The 22,857-nt window shown below is 34.9% G+C and overlaps 1 protein-coding gene across 2 annotated transcripts in view; it reads left to right on the top strand.

Moving 5' to 3' along the window:
• TBC1D22A (TBC1 domain family member 22A) overlaps positions 1-22,857 on the top strand; it is a 165,267-nt gene that overhangs the window by 63,196 nt on the left and 79,214 nt on the right. For both annotated transcript variants that reach the window (XM_051642042.1, XM_051642051.1), the window contains exon 10: positions 10,984-11,059. In XM_051642042.1, the coding sequence (XP_051498002.1) occupies positions 10,984-11,059 (76 nt within the window). The remainder of the gene's footprint in view (positions 1-10,983; positions 11,060-22,857) is intronic.

The following is a 22,857-nucleotide window of genomic DNA, read 5'->3' as shown; positions in this document are numbered from 1 at the left end:
TATTTTTAAACATTAGAAAGAAGAGCACTTTACAGTAAAGGTGATTGAACTCTGGAACTGTTTAGTCAGAGGGGTTGTACGGTCTTCATCTCTGGAGTTCAAAATCTGACTGCATGCTGCACACAAGCACTGAGAAGCTTGCTCCAGGTGACCCTGCTTTGGGCAGGAGTTGGGCTCAAATGATCTCCAGAGGTCCCTGCTAACCTCAGTGATTATGAGTGGGGATAATAATTTTCCTTCATCTGCTGGCCGAGGAGGCTGCTTTGGCTGCCTTTACTGCCAGGGCATACCACCTGCTCAGTCTGAGCTTGCTGTCTGTTCAGACTTCCAGGTCCTTTTCAATAGAACTCCTTCCTAGCAGGTTTGTCTCCAGCCTGTATTCTTGCAAGGTGCTTTAATGCTGATTTATAAAAACCTATTTCTGAGGACTGGTGTGGCTGTGTGAAAAATATGTCTAAATAAAACTACCATTCTTGATTATTTTCAACACAGTTGATAACAGTATTTTGGTGCATTCCTATTGTGAATAAGAATAATGTATTCCTAGTTTTTTTTATAGCTAGTTAATTTCCAAAACTATTTTGTCTTGCATTTCAAGTTGAGCAATCAAAAGATAAAATGTTTCAGTTGTCAATCCACCATGCTCATTATAAAGCTGGTTATCTTTAGAACACTTCTGAAGCGCAGATGATGCATGAGTATTTTTGCATTTTCACCAGTAGGAATAATGACTGTGCATATGGGAAAATTAATTAAACATACATTCCCATATATCCATTGTAATTAGCTTTTTAAATTGCTAAATCATCCATTATAACACCTCAACAGAGTCCTGTTAACGTTCAAGTAAAAATTCATGCTGATCTGAGCCACCTCAAATTGTAATGGTAATATATAAAGTAGAATATAACTCTTCGTAAGTATAATGGTAATAAAATGACCGAAGTGGAAATATATACACTGCATAATGATCTAACCAGATCTATTAAAAATGGCAATGAAGTATTAATATAATTATTTGAAAATTCTTCACAGGATCTTCCAACGGTTTATTTTTAAGGAAAAACTAGGTTGAAGGTAGTTTTCTTTGTACCTTTTCATTAAAGTCTGACAATTGTCTTGGTTATGTCTGCAATTCATTTGAGTAGCTAGTTCAGGGTTATGATAAATTACAGGTCTGTTGTCTGAGAATGTGTTCGTTCGCCAAGATAGATGTAAGGAGTTTGTACTGTAGGTGTCTGCATCTGTCTCTTAACTGTCCCTTGGCACGTGTCTTACAATGTGCTTTTGTGCTCAGATCAAATTTTTGTATCGCAGGTACCACAGGGTCTACCTGTGCAAATGCAGTGATAGCTTGTCTAGGTCTTCTGGGTATGCATCAGCCCAGCACTTCTGGTAAGCTTAGCTACAGGGAGAAAGTAGTCTTCCTCACCCTTCCTCACCTGAACGTGGTACCAGAAATGTGTTGTGTTCAGGGAAAATGGGGTAAGTAACTGTTGCCGAAGCAGTCTTCAGAATCTCCACTAACATCTTATAGATAATACTGAAAGACAGTACTGCAGTCGTGCTCCAACTACTGTATAAACAGGTCCTAACACCAGTCAGAAATGTATGTTTTAGAAATGTGCAAGTCCTCTCAGGAACTGTCAGAAATGCTGAATGCGTGTAGTTCTCATTTGAGTTGCATATTCATACTGTGTCTTTTACTGCAGCTACTATCCCTGTAACTCCATCTGTGAGATAGAACTTCCATATGCTAATAAGTATTTATGAATTTCCAGAAATCTGGATTGTTTGTTTTATGCTAGTGTCTTGCCCAATTTGGATCCTGAGGGTGACAAAGCATCTTTTTGTTTTTTCTTGAAGCTAGGACTATTCTAAGGAAAACAATGGGTTACTTGATCATAAATACGTTTTAAAACACTTATGAAAGTTACAGCTTTTTGTTTTAGAATTAAAATGCAAGATGTGTTGTAAAACTTTATGAATGCTAAGATGTATAATTTCAGGGATGACTCCTGATGATTGCAGACAGATTGCTCTGCTTTGCCGAAAGTGTCTATTGTTGAGTGGAGATTTCTATTCTGATGAATAAACAATAACTTGGGACTACCTTTGCTCTTATTTTTTTCATCACTAGTGACTTTTGTAAGGCTGTTTCTAAACTATGAATCTTTTAAATTCAAATATCTAGTTTTTCAAATTTAGGTATTGGAGAGTCATAAACATGAGAAATTTAATGAGAAATAGGTTCTTCAATTAGGATGGGCATTTGTGCCTGTTCAGGATTCTAGAATGGCTTTTCTTCTAAAGACAAAGGGACAACTTCAACGTTTTTAGTAATTACTTACCTAATTATGCGCCTAAGTGGTATTTCTCTTTTACTGTATCTTCATGTCATATGTGAGACTTAAATCTTCAGAAACATAAGAGTAGCCACAACAGGTACTTCTATCCAGAATCCTTTTGGTATTTATGCTCACATGACTACTGCTTTTTCTCTTATATAATATGTTGGAACAAAAAATGGTTTATGGTGTTTAAAACTTAGGAAGGAAAAGAAGATTCAAAATAGAACAAAAGTCTAGAAACTTTTCTGTAAGCAGGTTTTATTTTTTCAATTCAAGAGAATGTTCTTACACAGAATACACATAAATTACTAATAGGAATGAATACTATTAAGGGCAGACTTTTTTGAGGGCAAAACACATGCAGTATTGTGTCATTCTCTGTGACTTTTCCAAAGGACCTTCAGATCATCAAAGTCTTGTTTGAAGTTCCTCTTCATAGAGTTCTTTGAAGACTCTGTTAGTACCTGAAGAAAAAAAATACATTATGTTGAACAGCATTAGGAAGTTAATAAATGTGGGTAGAGGAGTTGTTGTAACTACAAGCTGTTGGAATGTAATTAACACCATTGTTAAATGAGTCCTGTTCTTTTGATGTGACGGTAATTAAAGCAAGTCTTCTGTTGTCTGTTCTAAACTTGGAATAGTTAAAATGTAAAAAATCCCCACATCTGCTGTCATCTTTCTGTATGGCTCTGAGTAGATTTAGACTGAATATCTAAGGACTGTTTCATGGTTGTTGATGATCTGGCTTCAGACAGATTGTTTCAAAGTAGATCTTGAAATTCTTGATACACCCAAAAACTGAGATTAAAAATGTCAACAGGCATAAACAATCCTTCAAACTCATCTACCCAGAGATTATAATTAACAATGAGTTTGAGTCATATATCGTCAGTCTGCTTTGCAACATATAAAATGTACATTGATTTAGAAGAATTACTGTTAAATCTATTTTTTGTGACATGACAGAGCCATGTAGTAGGAGTATGCTACAGCAATAAAGCTTTACACAAAAATTTCTGAGTTTGTACTAGCACCTGTCCATGAGAGATCTTTTTGGGCTCTCCTGAAAGGAGAAAACATCCTGTTGCTACTTTTAAAACAAAAAATGAGCTTGTGCTTGGTATGTTGTATGCTGTTAGAATCTGTTCTGTCCATCCCATTTTGACATGATGGATTAAAGTTAAAAATAATAATGATGGAACATAAATGTGATGAAAGGTCTGGAATGGTTTATGGGTGACAGATTAAGATCTTCAGCTTGGATGACTTAGCTAAGTGTAGGAATGTAATGTAAGTCTTTAAAATGATGAGCTGCATGATTAAGGTGAATAGGGAGCAGATGCTTTCCATCATCATTTCAATGATCAGAGGGCTGGAGCACCTCTGCTATGAAGACAGGCTGAGAGAGTTGGGGTTGTTCAGCCTGGAGAAGAGGAGGCTCCTGGGAGATCATATAGTGGCCTTCCAGTACCTGAAGGAGCATACAAGAAAGTTGGGGAGGGACTTTTTACAAGGGCATGTAGCAAGAGGATGAGCAGTAATGGTTTTAAGCCATTAAGGGTTTAAATGATTTAAACCATTAAGGGAAGAGGATGGATTTAGGTTAGACATTAGGAAGGAATTCTTTAGTGTGAGGTTGGTGAGACACACTAACAGATTGCCCTGGGAAGCTGTGGATGCTCCATCCCTGGAAGTGTTCAAGACCAGGTTGGATGGGGCTCTGAGCAACCTGGTCTAGTGGGTGGTGTCCTTTCCCATGCAGGGGGGGTTAGAACTAGATGATCTTTAAGGTACCTTCCAACCCAAACCATTCTATGATTCTGTAATCTCTTGATGCAATACTTGTAATACTGCTGCTGTGTGTTAGGCCTGAGGAGAGTGGTTAACTAAGCTGCAGAGCTGCTTGTCAGAGTGTGAAAAGTATTTTACATTGGTTTGGAACCTGTACAGTTTGAAGTTAGATTGAAGAAAAGTCTTTAAACAACTTAAAATAACAAAATACCATCTTGAGTTAGGGTCTCAGTACTGCAAACTGGAAACCGAAAGAATGCTGCAGGTGTGTCACTGTGGCCTTATTTTGCTCTTATTGTCCTCTGTAGTAATTTGCTGCTGGTTGCTCTCAAAAGGGAAAAAAACAAGGTGAATCTTTTGTTTGGCCCAGTAGCCCATTTAAAGTTTGTAACAGTACGCCTTTGTTGAGACTTCAGGTAATAGAATATTGAGGTTATCAGTAGGTTTTATCCTGAGGGCTGTTGTTTTTCTTCAGGACAAGTGTCTTCAGAAGCTCTTAAGGAGCCTCTGACACTTTAGAAGCCAAAAATGCAGTTTTCTAGACTGTCACCAAGAATAAAATTTTCAGTAAGAGAACCAATCCCATTAGCAGTTGGTTCTGAATACTTACAAAACACATTGTTTTCTGCATTTTAGATGAAAAATACTGTGCTGTGTGCTTCAGAATAAAAAAATATTTTTTCTTTAAAATTACAGTGTTTACTTTTGGGATTTTTAGTGTCCGTATTCATGATTTTAACATTTTACCCAGATCTGAGCTGTTATCTGGCTTAATCAAAAAATATACGCGGAGCACTTGTTTCATTGCTACTTTAAAAGCTTTTGTAATTTGGAATACATCCAGTTGTGTAAAATGGAAATGTGATTACACAGCCTAGCATAAGATTGAGTCTTTCCTTCTTAGGTTATAGATACTCTTATAACATGAGAAGCAGTACCTACTTTTTAATAACATGTTACATTTTCCATCCTATTATATAGGAATATTTTTTTCCATGTAGAAAATTTTGGGCTGCAATGCTTTGTAATTCTCTTTCTTTCTTCTTAGGAAATTTTAGATTTTCAGAAGTCAGGGTTAATAATGAAAAATGTTGAAAGATCTTTTCTTTTAAAGGAAGTATCTTGGAGTAATTGTGGAATGTGCTATGGAATATGTGCAAACAGCAAGCTCCAACACAGTTGTGTATGTGTTCTTGTGCATATGCACCCTCTCTTTTGAACTAAATTTAAGATGGAATTTAATTAACATGTAAATTTAATTAACATGTAAATGAAATATTGAAATGAGTTAAAAAAATGAAATTGAGAAGATACCTTTCTGACATAGTGAGAAACCCCGTTCCCCGTCCCCCCCCCCCTATTTTTTTTTGGGTCATCTTCTGTTCATGTGATAATATGCTTGAACATATCTGAACTGATGTATAGGAATACTTAAATATACATCACTGGAGCAAAGAGACCTCTAGGTATGCCTATGCAGATTGTTTAATGTATCCTTTATATTTAAAAACTCTGATCGGAACAACACATGAAGGCTTTGTCTCAAAGCTTTCCATTTGCTTCCATAAATGGTTCTGATATTTTAATCACTGGTTTTGGTGAACAGCTTGTGTGTCCAGAAAAGATAAGAAGCACTGTGCCTGTACTTGTGCTTGGCTGCAGTCATTACTGTCAAGTTATTGACAGTGTCTTTTCTTTTCAATTTGGCTGTCTCTGTTTCTCCTTCCACGATGACATTAAAGGTTGTTTTCCTTTCGTCTTCAGCTTTCTTCCTCTCTTGAAATTATCCTATCATAATCTATTTAAAGAAAAAGGTGGGAGACTTTGTTTAGCTAAAGCATGCAAAGTCTGAGGTTTCAAAATAGAAAGCATTCCTGATAACGCTAACTCTAGGAAAAATCATACATGCACTATATTAAGAAGTGCAGTAAGGTTCTGCATCATTCAAAAGGCATTGTTTCCCCAAGGTTCTTGGCTTAGAGAGCTGCAAATTTGTTTAATTTTGTGACCCTGGGAAACAATTTTTAATACTCTGAAATGCCTTCTGTATGTTTTAAAGTAATATAAATCAGTGTGGAAAGGCAAAGGATCTAAAATGTCAAAATTGTTTATGTGTAGATAAGAGTTGCATTTTGAAACTCAAAAGTACTTCCTAAGGAATGAGTAGAAAAAGCAATATAGCATGTGTTTATTTGTGTAAATATATCAAGTAAATCTGTATATATGCACACAAAAGGATATATATTACTTATACCTACAAATTTATTGTATGTATTATTATGAATACACATCTTATATTTATATATAATAATATGTATTTGATTCCTTCTGTGTATGCTTACAGCTGTCTTTGCCCTTATACACCAGATGGCATTCACAAATGCTATTTGCATTCCTTTTTCCATGTGTAATTGAAATAATTGAAGTCACAAAGAAAGATTTTCAGTTTTATTACAGATTCATTGTTATGAAGTACTTGTAGTATTTTGGAAGAGATTTAAAATCAAAATAACATGGAGATATGTTGAACTTACTGACCAGTTGTTTTGGTAATACATTTAACATGCACTTAAAAAGCATATGTGTTCTTTTTATCACTTCATAAGATAGTAAGATTTTGAACAGATAGTTGGCAGTACCGTGGCTGCCTGTGGTGATTAAAAATGAGTACATTTGTTACAAAGTGCATCAGAGTGACACAGAATCTCATTGATATATGTGGTTGAAAATACTAGAATCTACTTTGGTATATTGCTCCTGTTTAGACAAATAAAAAATGCTAGCAGTGTGTGGTACAAATACTGCAACATTTGAAGGATATTAAGAACACAAGCAGTACCATCCTAATTTCACTCAATATTGCTTTCTCAGTATATCCACATGAAATGCTACCTTAGGACTTATTTTTCAAGATAAACACCTTTCAATTTTCTATCTTACTGTCAGCGTTCAGAATAGAGTAAACAAAATGAATGAGACTTGATGTCCAGTGATTAATCATGCTTTTAGAAACTAATCTCTCTTCCTCCCCCCGACACTTTTTTTGTGAATGAGAGGAGTCCCAGTTAAATTTGTACAGTGCATTTTTTCTCCACTTTCTAATCAAGCTTATTCCATTTAAAAGTTCTCTAACTTAAAGTAAGGAATTACCTAATACCTATTTTCATGTTTAGTGCCATCAATAATTTAAATAATTTATTTTAAATTATCATTATTTTTTAGAAGTCCTGCCAGACCCAGTTGTAGTTGCAGGTCAGTGGGGTGCTTATACTAACCTCTACAGAGTAAGTACAGACTATTAACACAAAGATTTGAGACTGAAGGAAGTTTTGAGCCCTTGTGACATTATGAGCTCTTAACCTTCTGTATTGTAAGGTGGAACTAACCGTGTGTCATATGTAAATTCTTATTAGGAAGTGTCAAGAACAGTGGTTAGAAATAAAGGCTTTTTATGTTAACTGTTGGCTGAATCTCTGTTGAGGCAAGACAATCCTATTCTCAGTTTCTTATGAAATTTTCAGAGTTTGTGTTTTGCTTAATATCAATGGTCAAAGTTACAGAAGGGATGAATGAGGGAATATCACAAGAATTAGCTGGACGAGTAATGAAACATCCCTGTGAGGACCCACATCTCTGAGGGGGGAATAAGCAGGAGAGTTGAATACCTGAACACTTTCCCCCAAAAAGTTAGTAGACAACTTGTATTGGGTTTATGAGGCAAAGTTTTGGTAGTGTGGGAGCTGCGGGGCTGAATTCCATAAGAAGCTCCATGTTGGACAGAGCCAGTTCAAGCCAGCTCCAACATGGACCTGTCACTAGCCAAAGCTGAGGCCATCTGTAATGCTTGCGGTGCCTCTGTGGTAATAGAGTTAAGAAAGGAGGAAAGATACTGTGCAGCAGCTGTAAGATGTGTGAGAAAAAGTGAGAGAAACAACCCTGCAGACACCAAGGTCTGTGAAGAAGGAGGGGGAGGAGGTGCTCCAGGTGCTGTAGCAGAGATTCCCATGCAGCCTATAATGAAGACCGTGGTGAAGTAGGTTGCACCCCTACAGTCCATGGAGGTCCGTGGTGGAGCAGGTATCCACCTACAGCACATGGAGGACCCCACATGAGAGCAGGTAGAGATGCCTTGGTGGAGACTACGGCCTGTGGAGAGCCCATGCTGGAGCAGGCTCCTGGCAAGACCTGTGGCCCCACGGAGAGAGGAGCCTGTGCAGGAGCAGGCTTTCTGCCAGGACATATGGCACGTGGGGAGTGGCAGATAGGAAGTGCTTAGAGCTGACCCATTCTCCCGCACCACTTTCTGGAGAGGAGGTAGAAGAGTTGGGATAAAGTTCAGTCAGATTTTGCAGTGAATATCACCAATTAAATTGTATGATAGAGGAATTAAAATCTTAAGAGCTATACTTCTGTGTTGCCCTTATAAATAATTTATTAATTTCAAGAGTGTTATTTTTTTGTCTTTAAGTGTGTTACTAGCTTTTTCCTTCACCTGTAAGCACAAAAAGAACAAGAACAATAGATAACAGAATACTTTTTATGTTTGCCGAGTCCTTCTCACACTTTCACAAACTCCAGAAAGTCAATTACAAGTGTCATAGGAGGGAATATGTATAGTGTAGTTTAATTAGAAGAGAGGGCTGGGGGAGCCAGCAAAGATCTTTGCAGTTAGATGAGTCAGCCTAAGTAGAAGAGTGACTCCCAGCTGTGTTCATTTCCAGCTGAAATAATTAACAGAAAAATAAATGAATAGGCAAAATATCAAATACAGCGAAGAGCGAAGTTATCTGTTTTCAAATCCAAGATGACAGTTTAGGATTGCATTTCCAGGTGTACATGGAGTAAGTGATGCTTTGTGAAAGAAAACAGTTTGGGATTCATAGGTCACAGTTGGCAAATGCACAGCCTGGGGAGAGACTGATGATCAAAGTAGTAGTGTTTTATCTCTATGTTTTGACTTTGTGTTAAATACATGAAGATACTTTTCCAGAGGATCTGTTATAGATTAAATAATTGATTATTGTATTGCTATACTTGGAGCACAGTACTACTTCTAGAAATGCCAGTTTCCAAACATTTGGAAAAAAAATTGAATAGAAGTTTCATTGGTAGAGTTAAATTGTGTAAAGAAAAAATAACATACTATTTCCTAAAGATGCTGTGTCCTGCATATAATACCTAAGTAATACAGGAGTGTGTCAGATGTATATCAAAGATATTGTCCCAGTGCATGGGATAGTTTCGCTGTCTCCAAAATAGGATGCTCATGTTCTATTTCAAAGATAAAGTCAACAAGATGAAATGGTTGCCTCTTTTATTTGGTGATTCCTGTGGAAAATTCCAAAATTCTAAGAATGATCCTTGCTTCCTCATCAACCCTGTCTTGATTTATACATCAATATATCAGTCACTGTGAAAGCGCTACTGCTAGGTCAGCAGAGAGCTCTGCTAGATTTTTAAAAATTACTAATATTGTGGTCAGTTACAGGTGATCAGAGCACATAATAGTTTTCTTGATAGTGTAAATCACTATAGTTTGCTGATGTACTATAACATTTTCCTTTGTGAAATGTTAGGTTTCATATTTAATGGCAGTTTAACAGAACTTGAAGATTGAACCACAATTCAATTTCATAAAACAAAACAAAACGCATGTGTAAATATAGTCAAGTTTATCACTTTTTTTTTTTTAAATAAGAATAATAATGTCTTAAGATACATAAAAACGAACTAATATTCATCCCTTTAAGGCCAAGTTAAAATCTGAAATCAAGTCAGGAAAAGTTAATATTTGAGCATTAGTGATTTTTTTTTTTTTTTAGGATTATTTTGGGGAGAGTTGCTCAGCTCTCCATTTGGTGTTCATGAAGGGATTATTCACACAGTAGCAATTGGAAAATAAAATAAATCTTTTACTCAGTTTTTTCTGTGTATGTAGTTGTTACATCAAAACAGCTTTACATAGCAACTTTCTTTTAAAATATATATTGGTAATTTTCTTTTCTTGCATCTCTCTATATGGAAAACCAGAAAAAATTGAATCAAGTGAAGGGATTGTCAACCAAGTATTTAGAAACATTGCTGTGTGTTTACATAATGTCTTTATTTTAAAAGATAGATCACTTTAGGGTTAAAGTGGAGATACCTTTCTCTGTATCTCAAACTGTAGTCTATATTATAGAGCTCCAATCCAAGAATAAATTAAAATAACCCCAGAGTTAAAAAATTCAAAGAAATACATGCAAATACCCTGCCATTTTTGCTGTGTAGCTTGTGTGTTAGATTTTGATTTGTGATATTAACTGTAACCTTGGGTTCAGAACAGTCATGACTCTATTGAAATAAGACTTTTGATTTCTTATGTTGCTGGAAGGTACTGTTCTGAGCTTCTGAAGATCAAATTCTTACCCCATCACTGATTAGGGTTTAAACTCTCATATTTCCTACATTATTTGTGAAAAAACTGTAAATTTATGGAGAAAAAAACCAAACCTTTATAAAAATCTGTAACATGGCACATGTTGGCATTTAAGATTATAGCCTTTTAGAGCTACTTGGACTTCGGTAATAAAGCTGTAACTTCAGGGCCACTGGATTAGCAAGTGGAGAGTAATTGGTGCAGTAATAGCTATAGGACATGCTGTTAGAGACAGGGACTTGAAGCAGGACTATACAGATAACTTACTACTTATCTCTAGAAACAGACCTAGGAAATGTAAAAACAAAACATGAACACCTTAAGAAAACGTAGAGAAATACATGGATTGAGTAAGTAATTGAAAGAAAAGAAACTTCCCCCCCCCCCCAAACTTAAACTTATATATGATCTCTTCTTCAGGATAACTACACGTTTGCACAGCCAGGAATTCAAAAGAAAGTGAAAATGCTGGAAGAACTTGTTAGTCGGATTGATGGTAAGTCTTAAAAGCTTACCTAATTTCTAACTGGTGTTTCGTTGAAGTGCTCAGTTACAATGTTTGCAGGAAGTCAAGCCAACATCCCTGCAGTTGCCTGCAATGGTGGGGTAATGTCGCCTTCCTCAGATGAGATGTCATACTCAGTCAGTTTGGCGTTCTGGCCTTTGCAGGATCACTGTCATGTATCATTTAAAAGAAAGCCACTGGAGCATGAGCCACTTTCATTACTTTTTATTAAGGCAATATAATCAAAATTCAATTGCAATTTCTTTGCAGCAGAGTAATGGTCACATACAAAAGGCAGCCAGTATTCACTTCACATTAAGCTCAATGATTGTTGTAATTCGGGCGAGTCACAGTGGTTGTTTATGGTTGTCCTTCGGCACTATGTTTTGTGCCTTGGTGCTATCTGGAATGCCTGAATAATTTCTCTGTGGAATCCAATTAATTATGAACTCTGGAAATAACATCTTTAATATTATAGATAAATTACAGTGTATGCAGGGGTAATTTTAGATTATGCTTTCATGTTTTAGCAGGGCACTTTGAAATATTTTCTACCTTCATCCTTAAAATAATTCCCTTCATGAAATGCTGACTGTCATATTGCTCGAACAGAGTTTAATTAAATGAAATGCAAGAGATAATGCTTGCCCATTCTAAACATACTCTCTTGATAGTTTGTTAAATTAATGAATAGGGTATTAACAAAATGTTGCCAAGCAGAACCAGGCATATATTTGCAACACTAGCCTGTAAGTGATGAGATAGAAAAAATATTTCTTGCTCAGCTTAGTATTTGATAAACTCTTGGAAAGATTAATTCCATCTTTTCACATACTGTGAGTTTTTCTTGTGCCAGTGCTTACCTTAGCAGATTTTGGTTTGACCTGCACATACTTGCATCCTGAATATTTGATAATGTTCTTTGTTTCTTTTTAGGGTATAGCATTATTTTAAATGATCGAAACTAAGGGCAGGAGAACAATGATTATGTAATGTTACACTGTCATTGTAAATGTATTTAAAATTTTTTGTTGTAGATGTATTCCTTGTTGAAAATGTAAATAAATATGGAAAATACAAGGGAATGCTTTTATAGATAAGGTAGCAAAATATTTATATTAAATTATTTTTAAAGCAATGTGTTTTGTTACTTCAGAAACAGTCTAACACACTTGCAGTGTAACTTTTTTAGCAATTGATTACATAATAAATAAAGTGCTTCCTGAACTTGATAAATGAAAAATTTTAAACAAATTGTTTATTCAAGTTTTTAAAATGAGAAATAACATTCTGATAATAAACCTTAGGATTCTGTTTAATAAAAATTATAATATTTAGTTTCTAAGGAGGAAAGAAATGCTGAAGGCTTGTTTGTACGTTCAGTGCTTTAGGGATATAGTTAAATACCTATTCTCAGTGATTAGGTTTAGGAAGCATTTTTTTAAGACTTTACACTTAAAAAAAAAAAAAAAAAGATGCAATTACAGCAAATAAATGTTTTCCTAAACTTTACTAGGCTTTGTAACTGAAAGTTGAAGTGTGCTTTTCTGATTTAAAGTAATTTTGTGGGGTCTTTATAGGACTGTATGTAATAAGACATTGCTGAAGTAGTCCCACACCAGAACTTTAATTGTTTATTTGTATTCCTAAATGTAGGTCCAGTATTTTCTTCAATGTTTTTTTATCTAAATTGTATAGTGTTTAGTAAAGGAGTCATAAATACAATTAGATTTTACCTTGAGCTATAGATTTTAACTTATCTTGTTTTTCCTGGCCTAATCCAGGGAACTTGCAGGAAATTTGTGGATGCCCCATCCCTGGAAGTGTTCAAGGATAGGTTGGATGGGGCTTTGAGAAACCTGGTCTAGTGGGAGGTGTCCCTGACCATGCAGAGGATTTAGACCTAGGTGGTCTTTAAGGTCCTTTCCAACCCAAACCATTTTATGATTCTGTGATTATGGCAGATTTTGTATCAGTGTCTGTGACTGTAGATAAGTACCAAGAGTTGTTTTTTTAAATTAAGATGGGTACTGAAAAATACTTTTTCTACACTAGAATTTTTTTCTGGTAGTTTTTTGTAGGTATCATAAGTGTTTGCTAGCTGATGTTGATTTTTCTTACTGGTCTAAATATTTACAAAGTAACATAGGTTAATGAAAACTGTTTTTAAAAATAATGTGAATTAAAATGCTTCAGAGTCAGGGATATCTCATTACACGTTTTTTCATTATAGAAACTATGATGTATTTTAAAAATTAGTCATTGCTATTTGAAAAGGAATCAGTAAGATTTGGGTGGAATTGACTTTATGGAAACCTAGAACCTAGTTAGCTTGAATGGGGCCTCTGGAAGTCAGCGTTCCAAACAACTGCTCTTGCCTTTCTATCTAAGGGGAGAGAGGCAACTGGGATCAGGCTGTGGGAACTCCAGGGATGGAGACTCTGCAGCCTCTTTCAGTAACTGTTTAAGGATTTGACTATGGTCATTGTAATTGTTGGGTAGCTAACTGTGGATTTGTACTACTGTAATTTCTTAAACTTTTGGATGCCTCGGGTAAGAGATCCTGACCTCTTTGGCTTTTCGGTGGAATCATGACATAGTTTGATTAAATATGTTGTTTTGCTTTACTCTTCTCCATTTATTTTTGCTTTTGTCTTTTTAACTTTATGCTGAGTCTGTAGCTAAAGGGAAAATTATGGTTTATGTGAATTCAGTAACTTTGTTTTTAAAAAAGAAATCTCATTATTTGTATTTACTGTAAATATCCTAAGTGCTAATTAAGGTTATTGTGGGGAAAAAAAAAATACTCCTATTGCTGCTATGTCACATTATTTTCATGATGCTGGGTGACTGCATGGTGAACAGAATCTTAACATAATAAGTAGCTGTGTGAGTGGATGAAGCTTGTACAGTTTGTTTGCTAATGGAAATGGATTACCAGTGTATGAAAAGTGATGCTTGCCCTTTGGAAAGTGTTAATGTGTTATGTTAGTGATTCAGACAACCTTCATTAGCCCAGCCTTATGGATCACAACTCCTCTCAAAGTAACTGTCCTTGTGCATATACTGCAGAACATTGCAGTAGGCTTCAAACAGCTAAACTTTTATATTTATTTCATCATAATCACAATCTGCTTAAACTCCATAAAATAATTGTGATAAATCATGTATTTAATGGAATTTTTGAGTTTGATTTTGAATATTGTTATAAACCAGATGGAATCTGAATATGAAACATTATTTAATTTCATTTAGCTCCTTGTCATCATCACTCAGATTGTTCTAAGATTTATTATAAAAATATTGAGAGGGAAGATCAAGAAATAGCTTAATAATACAAGAATCTGTTAGGGTTATTTGTAACTAATTATATTTTTTTGTTTCCTGTAATGTCAGTAGACCTTTTCTTCTCTACATCAAGAACCATCTCTCATGGTTTGTTAAAGGTCACATTCACGTGGCATTCTTTCTTTCACTTTTGCTTCTTTTCGGCTTGAATGCAAAGAAATGTGGTGTAGGATTGTCAAAATTAATTCAGGATTTGTGTTTCCAGATTTTTCAGATATTTAGCATTTGGCTGGTTTCATGCTTGGGAGAGTCTCAGCTTCCTCAGTTTACTGTAATACATCTGCTAATTACATTAGAGCATGAGAAAGCTGGAGAAAGCTGAGCATTTGTAAATAAAAGTAGTATTAGGTTTCTATAAACATTGACAAGTTGGGTGACATTCTCTCTAAATCAGCAAGAAAGCAGTTCCAGAAAAAAATAGCCTATTGTATATTTTATGTCAGCTTTGTAATTAGCATTACGATAAACTATAAAAAGCAATATTGACAACTGAACTTAGTATAAATATACTATATCTTCTGTGAGGGTAAATTTGGGATGGGTTTGGTTTTTTAACATCTTGTGTAGAAAAACTCCTGGAGTTTGCATCTGTATTCTGCACACCCTGATCTGTGCTTATCTTTTCTTAAAATTAAATACGTTTTGTGTTATTAGTGTTCAAGAAAATTGCACTAGTAATCACCAATTATATTGTAGAATTGGGCCTTGAATCTTATTAACAAGAAATGGAAAAAGAAAACTGCAGAAAACTATTAAAAAAAAAAAGAAAGAAAAAAGAAGAAAGAAAAAGCTCTTACTGTTGCCCCACCCTTCTTTTGAAAATAGAAGTCATGGCAAAATATCTAAGGACATACATTTGTAATAAAGTTTTTTCACATCATGGCCTTAAATTTATAGTTTGCATGTATTTTTGAAATTTATGCACAAAAAATTTACAGTTTAAATCTCTTGTATATATTTGTGTTATGTGTATATAAGCACGTAAAGTTCTTCATGAAACACAGTCAATGAAAATGTTTTCTTTTTATATGTTTTTGTTTATCCACAGTGATAGAGCTTATTTAATTGTGTCATTCTGTGTACTTCTCATGCTTTGAAATATTTGATGTAGATGTGTCTGAAAGGTTGGTTGATAGAATTCTTAATATTAATGTATTTTTTATGTTTTTTTATTTGATTGGAGATGCTTATAAAACATCCTTCTTTGGAACAGGATTAGTGATGATAGAATTATCCTTTCTAATATTTGAGATGATTTAAGAGCTGTGTGTTCTTTCTGAGCTGCTAAAGTTTCAAATGTCCAGACTTCACTTGGGATTCCTCCAGTTACTCCTCAGAACCTTGTGTTGGCATTCAGCAGTTTCATGTCCCAAGAGATAAAGATGCCTATTCCCATAGTACTGTCCAATGCTTCAAACACAAATGTTTCACTATTCTGCTCAGAACTTAGTTTCATATGATTAGTTAATCCCAAAAAGTACTTAGAGATATTTTTTGAGTAGTTTTGATACTTCTGTAGTTTCTAAAAGACATTTATGTGCTGATTGAACTTTTTAAACTGCAGAGGGAAATTGTTTAACTTTTTTGATTAGGAAAATCTGAATCTCAGAAAGACAAAATATCAACAGTTACTAATTCATTTTATTACTAAAAATCTTACTGTTTAATAAGAACTTGCAGAACAAGTGATCTGTTCAATATACCATGATAGATATAGATTATCTAATTTGGGTTTTAATTTGAATCTTGGGTATTCATACAACGAGCTGATGATGAAAGTGTGGTAGTACGTGGCATTTGATCAATCTTTGTTACGTATGCAGTCATACTGATGGTTTTTTAAAACTATGGTTAAAGAATACTTAATTGTATGTGCAAAATTGTGTTCATTTATAATTATATTGTAAAGCATTTTACTGACACCTATAATTTTGAAATAGGATTGTGTTGAAGTATCTGGAAAAAATACTTGTAATAGTATTACAATTGTAATTGTAATAGTTAGAAAAGTCTGGTATTCTTTAGCCATGTGGAATAATTTTTAATTGGAAATGGAAATATAATTTATTTACTGCTGCTGTTGAAAATTAGTGATTAATAAGGACCTCTCTCTCAAGACTATATGTCAGCTTGGTGCTGAAGTGATTAAAAGTCTTGTAAGCATTTTCATAATTGTTTTAATTAATTTGTGCTGCTCTTCTTTTTAACAAAGTGATCTTACTTAGCTCACCAGTAGCTATTTTTTATCTGATTTCATGGTTGTAATTACTGTATTATACTTTAATCCACTCTTAAGTGCTGCTCACTGGGCATTGTAATTAATATCTCTCTTAAATAATATTTTAGTTTTAACATGGAGATTATATTCGTATGCTATTACAGAGTTCAGAGATCTTAGCAAGAGCTGAGGCTGACTGTAAAATAATTTGTAAATTCCTGACCTTTGTAAGCACTTTAACTTTTAAATAGCCCAAACTTACTATTCTCATGGCAAATTAAACAAAAGGGAAAAAGAATTTTAACGTGGCAGGGAATTTGAAGTGCTAGGCGTAACCCCAGTTATGAATATGCATTGTTATTAGTTAGAAAACAGGCTACAGAAGTCCAGGGAATGGTATTTGGAAGTAGAAGTGTCTCATCAAACATATTTCTCACTGTAATTTGTTGCACTTTGAATATTGAGTTCCACCAGGAAACACAAGATGTATTTTTAACTTTTAGCTAGCATAGTAGATCTTCTTTGATTGCTACTGTTTTTCCTAGTCGTTTTGTCCATTTTGCACTGAGTACCACAGAACTGTTACCTGCCTTGATTCTTTCTTCCTTCCCTCCTCCTTTCCCTCTGATTCCCTCCCAACTCTAGTATTTTCTTCTTTTGCTTTGGAATTGACATCTTGGGCTCTTTAGTATTGGAATATCAGCTGTATTGTTTGTGTATGAAGATGAAGTTTCAGTCATAGCCACAAGCTGTACATTTAGTGAGCTAAATTCAGATAGACCTGTATCTAGATTGCAGGCCATGAGGAGAATATAATTTGGTAATATTTCTGGTTTTATGCCTGTCATTTTGTACAGGACTCTTAAATTTGTTTTTTAAAATGTTTTTATTAAAATTCTTCCAATAGATGATTTTAGCCAGGTATGAAAAGCAATGTAATTCTGGAATAAGGTATAATCAGCGTGTAAATCTTTTACGTGGATGCTTGCTATTACTTGATGCAGAATTGTGTATCATAATGAGATCTTGTCTTCAAATACATGTTTATGATCTTTTTAATGTCTTTTTCAGTCATTGGTAACTTCTTTTGTTATAATTTTATACTAATAAAAATAAATACACATAGCTAGTAATAAATAATTGCCAAGCTGTAGTCTTGACAGAATTACTTTTCTTTAGGCTTTTGTTAGGTTAGGAAGTTGTAAGCCTTTATCTGGCTCCAATAAACATACCGTCTTTTAGCAATGCAGAAGTGATTCAGAAAGGGAGAGAATGAAATACAAAATTTGTTCTCAGTAGGTAGAATACTTAAAAAGAAAGCAATCTTTGGTATCAGTGTTCTTTCTTTTGGACAAGGTTCAGTATGTGGGATTTATAATTTAAAGGGAATGGCAATGTTTAAAGAATCTAGGTGTAGTAGAAAAGGTCTCAATGTTTTATTACTATATTAACTGAATGGATGGTACACATGAGCTGGTGGTGGTGAAGTTGGTTGTGATGTCCCAACATGAATAAATGAAGTGGCACTAACTGTTTCATGTTAATCGACTGTCTATGAGACTAGGCTGTGCAAAATGGGCTGCAAAATGGGCTGCAAAATGGCAGAAGACAGGCATGGATGACCGTATCCATATAGTGGTTGATGCTGTCAAAGGGTGATTGTTCCCTTAGAACGTCTGGAAGCTTGCAGGCTGTACTTAAGAAAAAGTTAAAATGTTTGTGCTAAGTCAGAGGTGAACCGTAAGCAGTCCCTTCTTTTCAGGACATTTGAATAAAATAGTTCCCTGAAGACCTTGAGTATCTATGAAGTAATTCTTAGTTATGTGCAATAGTTCAGTGACCCCTAGGTTCCTCCAGAAGTCTATTACCTGCCAAATATTTTTTGTTTTAAAAAATGTCGTTGTCAGGTTTGTGTTGTCAGGGAACAGTCCAGAAGAGTAATTAGAAAATTAAAGACAAGCTTCTATGTTAATTCTGCAGACTTCATGCATTTAAAAAGGAAAGGGTTTAAAGTTTTGAAACAATGGTTCTTGAGGTGTCATGCTTTCTTATTAGGTGCCAGTGTTATTATCTCTGAAATGTCAGTGATTTTTAAAACTAACAAGATGACTAATTAAAAAACAGAAAATTAAGGTAGTGGAGATTCTCACCTGTAGTAGATGTGGAGATGGTTATCTGAAACATGTCAGTGCCTCATGCTCTTTGCTTTCTTTCGCTTGTCTTCCATTATGTTAGTCTCTGAATAATTAATCCATAATGCTTGCCTTCACTGGCATGGTCCAGAAAGAAGAAAATCCTGCTAGATTGCTGCTGGAATACAGAAGCTCTAACATATTTCTGTAGCATATTCTCATGTGTTAAACGAGCAATTACATCACTCTGTATGTAAATGGCAGTGCCAATAAGCCTCTGTGGCAAATGTTGGCTCATTATTTTGCTGTTCAATTTTTACTGGTCCCGGGGGAGTTATTCTTGTAGCTACTGTATGCTTTTCAAGAATTGTGTGTCTCTTCATGAGAAATATATACACTTTTCTTTCTTTTGTTGAACTAAATGGCCTAGTTATTGGAGATATTTAGCTTAACTGCACACCAGATAATTTCTAACTCCCATTTTATCAATACTTCATAAGTATTTAATTGTAAATATAAAAAGCATGAATTGTTAAAAACCAAGTGCCCAAGTTATGAAATATGAGCGAAAAATGAACTTTAAATAATATTCAAAAGTGTCAAAATGTAGGTGTAAAGTCAAATGTCAGGAAAGATTGCTAGGGTTGATAGGAATCTTTAAATAAAGGTCAAAACCAAAAGGCTAATATTGTGAAGTAATAAATTACACAGATGCAGTGGCACCATGCTGTGCCACTATAATTTGGAAATTCATGCATAATTTTAAAATTATTTTACAGTTCCTCTTTGCTTGTAGGTAAACTTTCCTAGGCACTCATTCTGATTATATCCCCTAGTCAGGACATGAGTTAAGTTGTGCTTTAGTGCAGGTTATTTCTGTCCTTATGTGTGACTTTGTGATTCTGTACTCATCTACAGCTTTAATTCTGAAGTCAGTAAAACAGCATGAGAAGCTGTCATTAAACACTAGCAATAAATATTTTACGTGCATAGGTCCTCCTACCATAGGAAGCATCTGTTTAAGGCGGCTAAATGTGATCATTCAAACTAATATATCCAATAAGTGCATTTATTAAATTACACACCGTTGTAAATGCTTTTTATGTACAAAATACTTAATTTTGGTGGCATGCTTCTTTGGAATGCATCTGTGTAAGGTATTTTAATTTTTAATCAGAAGACTTGCTATACCAAAATTTTATATGTAGATTTATTGAAATTATTGGGAGACTTATTAACTGTAGTTCTTCTGTCCTTTTGATAAAAGAGCTGTCTTTTGCAAAAACTGTAAAATAATTTGCTATCAGAAACCATAGTAGATCTATTTTCTATAAAATAGTTGAAGCCTGAAGGCTGACAGTAATTATATATCTTCCTTCTTCATTGCATGCACATACTTATTTTCATTGAAATGGAAAACCTAAGTTTAGATTATGACTGCCCAAATTACCTTTATCAGCAAAACAGCCTCTGCTCATGATTACTTACAAAGTAGGAAGAATTAGCTTTTTTAGTAAAAGCATCTTCTATTCTAGTCTTGCATCAATTGTATATAATGCACAGAGCTTAGTAGCCTATTTTTCAACTTGTTTAGACTAGAAAGCAACTTCTGAGAAATTAATTAGGCCTATTAACAACTGTAGGTGAAATGTCACAACTGGCACAATTTATTGTTCTTCATTACTTATTTTCAATGGCTACAAGCAACCAAATTACATTTGTTTCTGCTGTGTGAAGAATGTTTGAGTTAGTAACCAGTTAGAAATAAAACTGACTTTTTGCATCCTGCTTGATGCAGTGGATTATCTAATTATGGTAATCTGCAATATAGGTGTCTAAATGTGACATTTAAAAAATAAATTTAACATAATATCTCATTTAGGTATATCTAACTTGTAGATAAATCTGCCTAGAGCACAGGCAGACACACAGTAGTAATTCTGAGCTTGTCCTGAATAACTAAGCTAATAACATTGTGCTGGGTGAAGAACCAGCTGAACTGCAGGGCTCAAAGGGTTGTGGTGAGCAGGGCTACATCTGTCTGGCAACTGGTCACCGGCTGTGTCCTTCAAGGTTCAATTCTAGGGCCAGTTCTGTACATATTTTTATCCTGATCTGGATGCAGAAGTTGAGTGCACCATTAGTGAGTTTGCTGATGATACCATACCAGGAGAGGCTGTTGACTCTCTTTAGGGACAAGAGGACTTGCAGAGGGATCTGGATAGATTGGAGCATTGGGTGATTTATCATTAAGTGATAAATTTAAATAAGTGATATATTTATTATTTGAAAAATTAAGAAGAACAAATGCCAGATTCTGCACTTGGGAGGAAGTAGCACTGGGTACAAGCATAAATTGGGAGAGGAGTGTTTGGAGAGCAGCCTGGCAGAAAGGGAACTGGGGTGGTTGGTTGACAGCAAGCTGAGCTGTGTCCCCTGGCAGCCTTGATACTGGCTGTTGTCTCTCCCCCAGCTGGGGCAGCTGATGACTTGCAGGAAGCCTGGGAAAGAAGAGTGTGAAGGTCATGGGAGGATCTTAGATTTGTAGAGGAAGGAAGCTGATTAATCACAGGGTTCTTGAGACTGGAAGGCTCAGGCTATTATGGGTAGTAGAAAATCTATCACAAAGTTCTCATGTAATTCTAGAAATACCAACAATATGTAGGCACAATATGTAGTAGTAATGCTGTAGTGCTTTTGCTGTACATATAATGACAGAGACGGAGACAGATTATTCAGGACCATATGAGATCACTTAAGAGGGCATAAGATCATTACCTTTCCACCCTCATTCTCTCCCTTTCCACTCCTCATAGTAGCAGTTCAGTCTATTGTATAGCAGAGGCATCTAATTACCTAGTTAGTTATACATAAAAAAGATTCATTTAAAGATTCACACATCTTTATATATAGCTATGACTTTAAAAGTTCCTAGGAGAAGTAGCAGATAGTTTTAAGATGTACATAAACTGTTTGATATATTTGTCTGTATTTATATAACAGAAGGATGTGACTTGAGGAACACACATACCAGGTCTGCCTAAGAGTTCATTAACCACAGACAGAGGCTGAGAACTGCCATGGAGAAAAACTGGTACTTTATACATTTCCAGGAGTATTTGTTTTTAAACACTATTGGAGACAGAATGTTGCGATACATGGACCTTTCATGTAAAGTGTTGTGACTGGTCTTGCTTCTAAAAAAGCTCACTGTTGATTGTTTTAAAATCTAAAAAATGTCTACTTCTTGCTTTGGTATTGAAACAACTGTACCATATTGGCTGACACTTTCATATACCCACAAAATGCTTAGTGGGGAAAAAAAAATATTTTAAGAACTTGTTTATCTTATAATTTAACTTCTGCTACCTGTATCTTTCAGTAATGTTTCCTGTGACAGTGCTGCCACACCCTTGGAATTATTTTTCTTTGTTCATTGAGCATTTCAGTGCTTTTTTAGATCTTTCGATGAAATTTGGAAGATCAGCATCTACTCATTGTTTTAGCTGATAATACAACTTTGTGAACGTGAGTGAAGGATGATCTGGGTGGCAATATCTCCCAAAAATGTATTTGTATAAAGATGAACAGTAGGAACAGCTTATTGAGGCTTTAACAAAGACTTCTTGCCATACTTTGTCAAAATAAGACATCAGCATTTCTGCAATAGTTGTCATTTACACCATGCCAATGTCATACTTGAGCCTGTTAGCTAAAACCTGTTAACAGAATGTCTGTGATTCTTTTTGGAGGAAATTCTGCCAAATATATCAAAAACCACATAGTAGATTAGTTCTTTTAGCTCCAGCAATAACCAATGCAAGTGATTATCTCAGCTTTCATGTGGTAAATGTCCTACAGTAAACATAGTATATGTGAGTACTGGTTTAGAAACCACTGCTTTGTGCTGATCCTTGTTTGTGTTTATTTGTTATGCTAAGAAATTATTTAAGCTGCAAATTATTTACATTTTCTCAGTGTTTCATATACATTAATCTCACTTTTTTCTCGAGTGAATGCAGCCTTTACATCTATTTCCTTATATTTGCCTTGTTAATTTAATATTGTCTTCTTTTTATTACCAACACTTT

Source organism: Apus apus, chromosome 1 (assembly GCF_020740795.1).
Source record: "Apus apus isolate bApuApu2 chromosome 1, bApuApu2.pri.cur, whole genome shotgun sequence".
NCBI classification, from domain to species: Eukaryota; Metazoa; Chordata; class Aves; order Apodiformes; family Apodidae; genus Apus; species Apus apus.
This window is presented reverse-complemented; position numbering and strand designations above follow the sequence as displayed.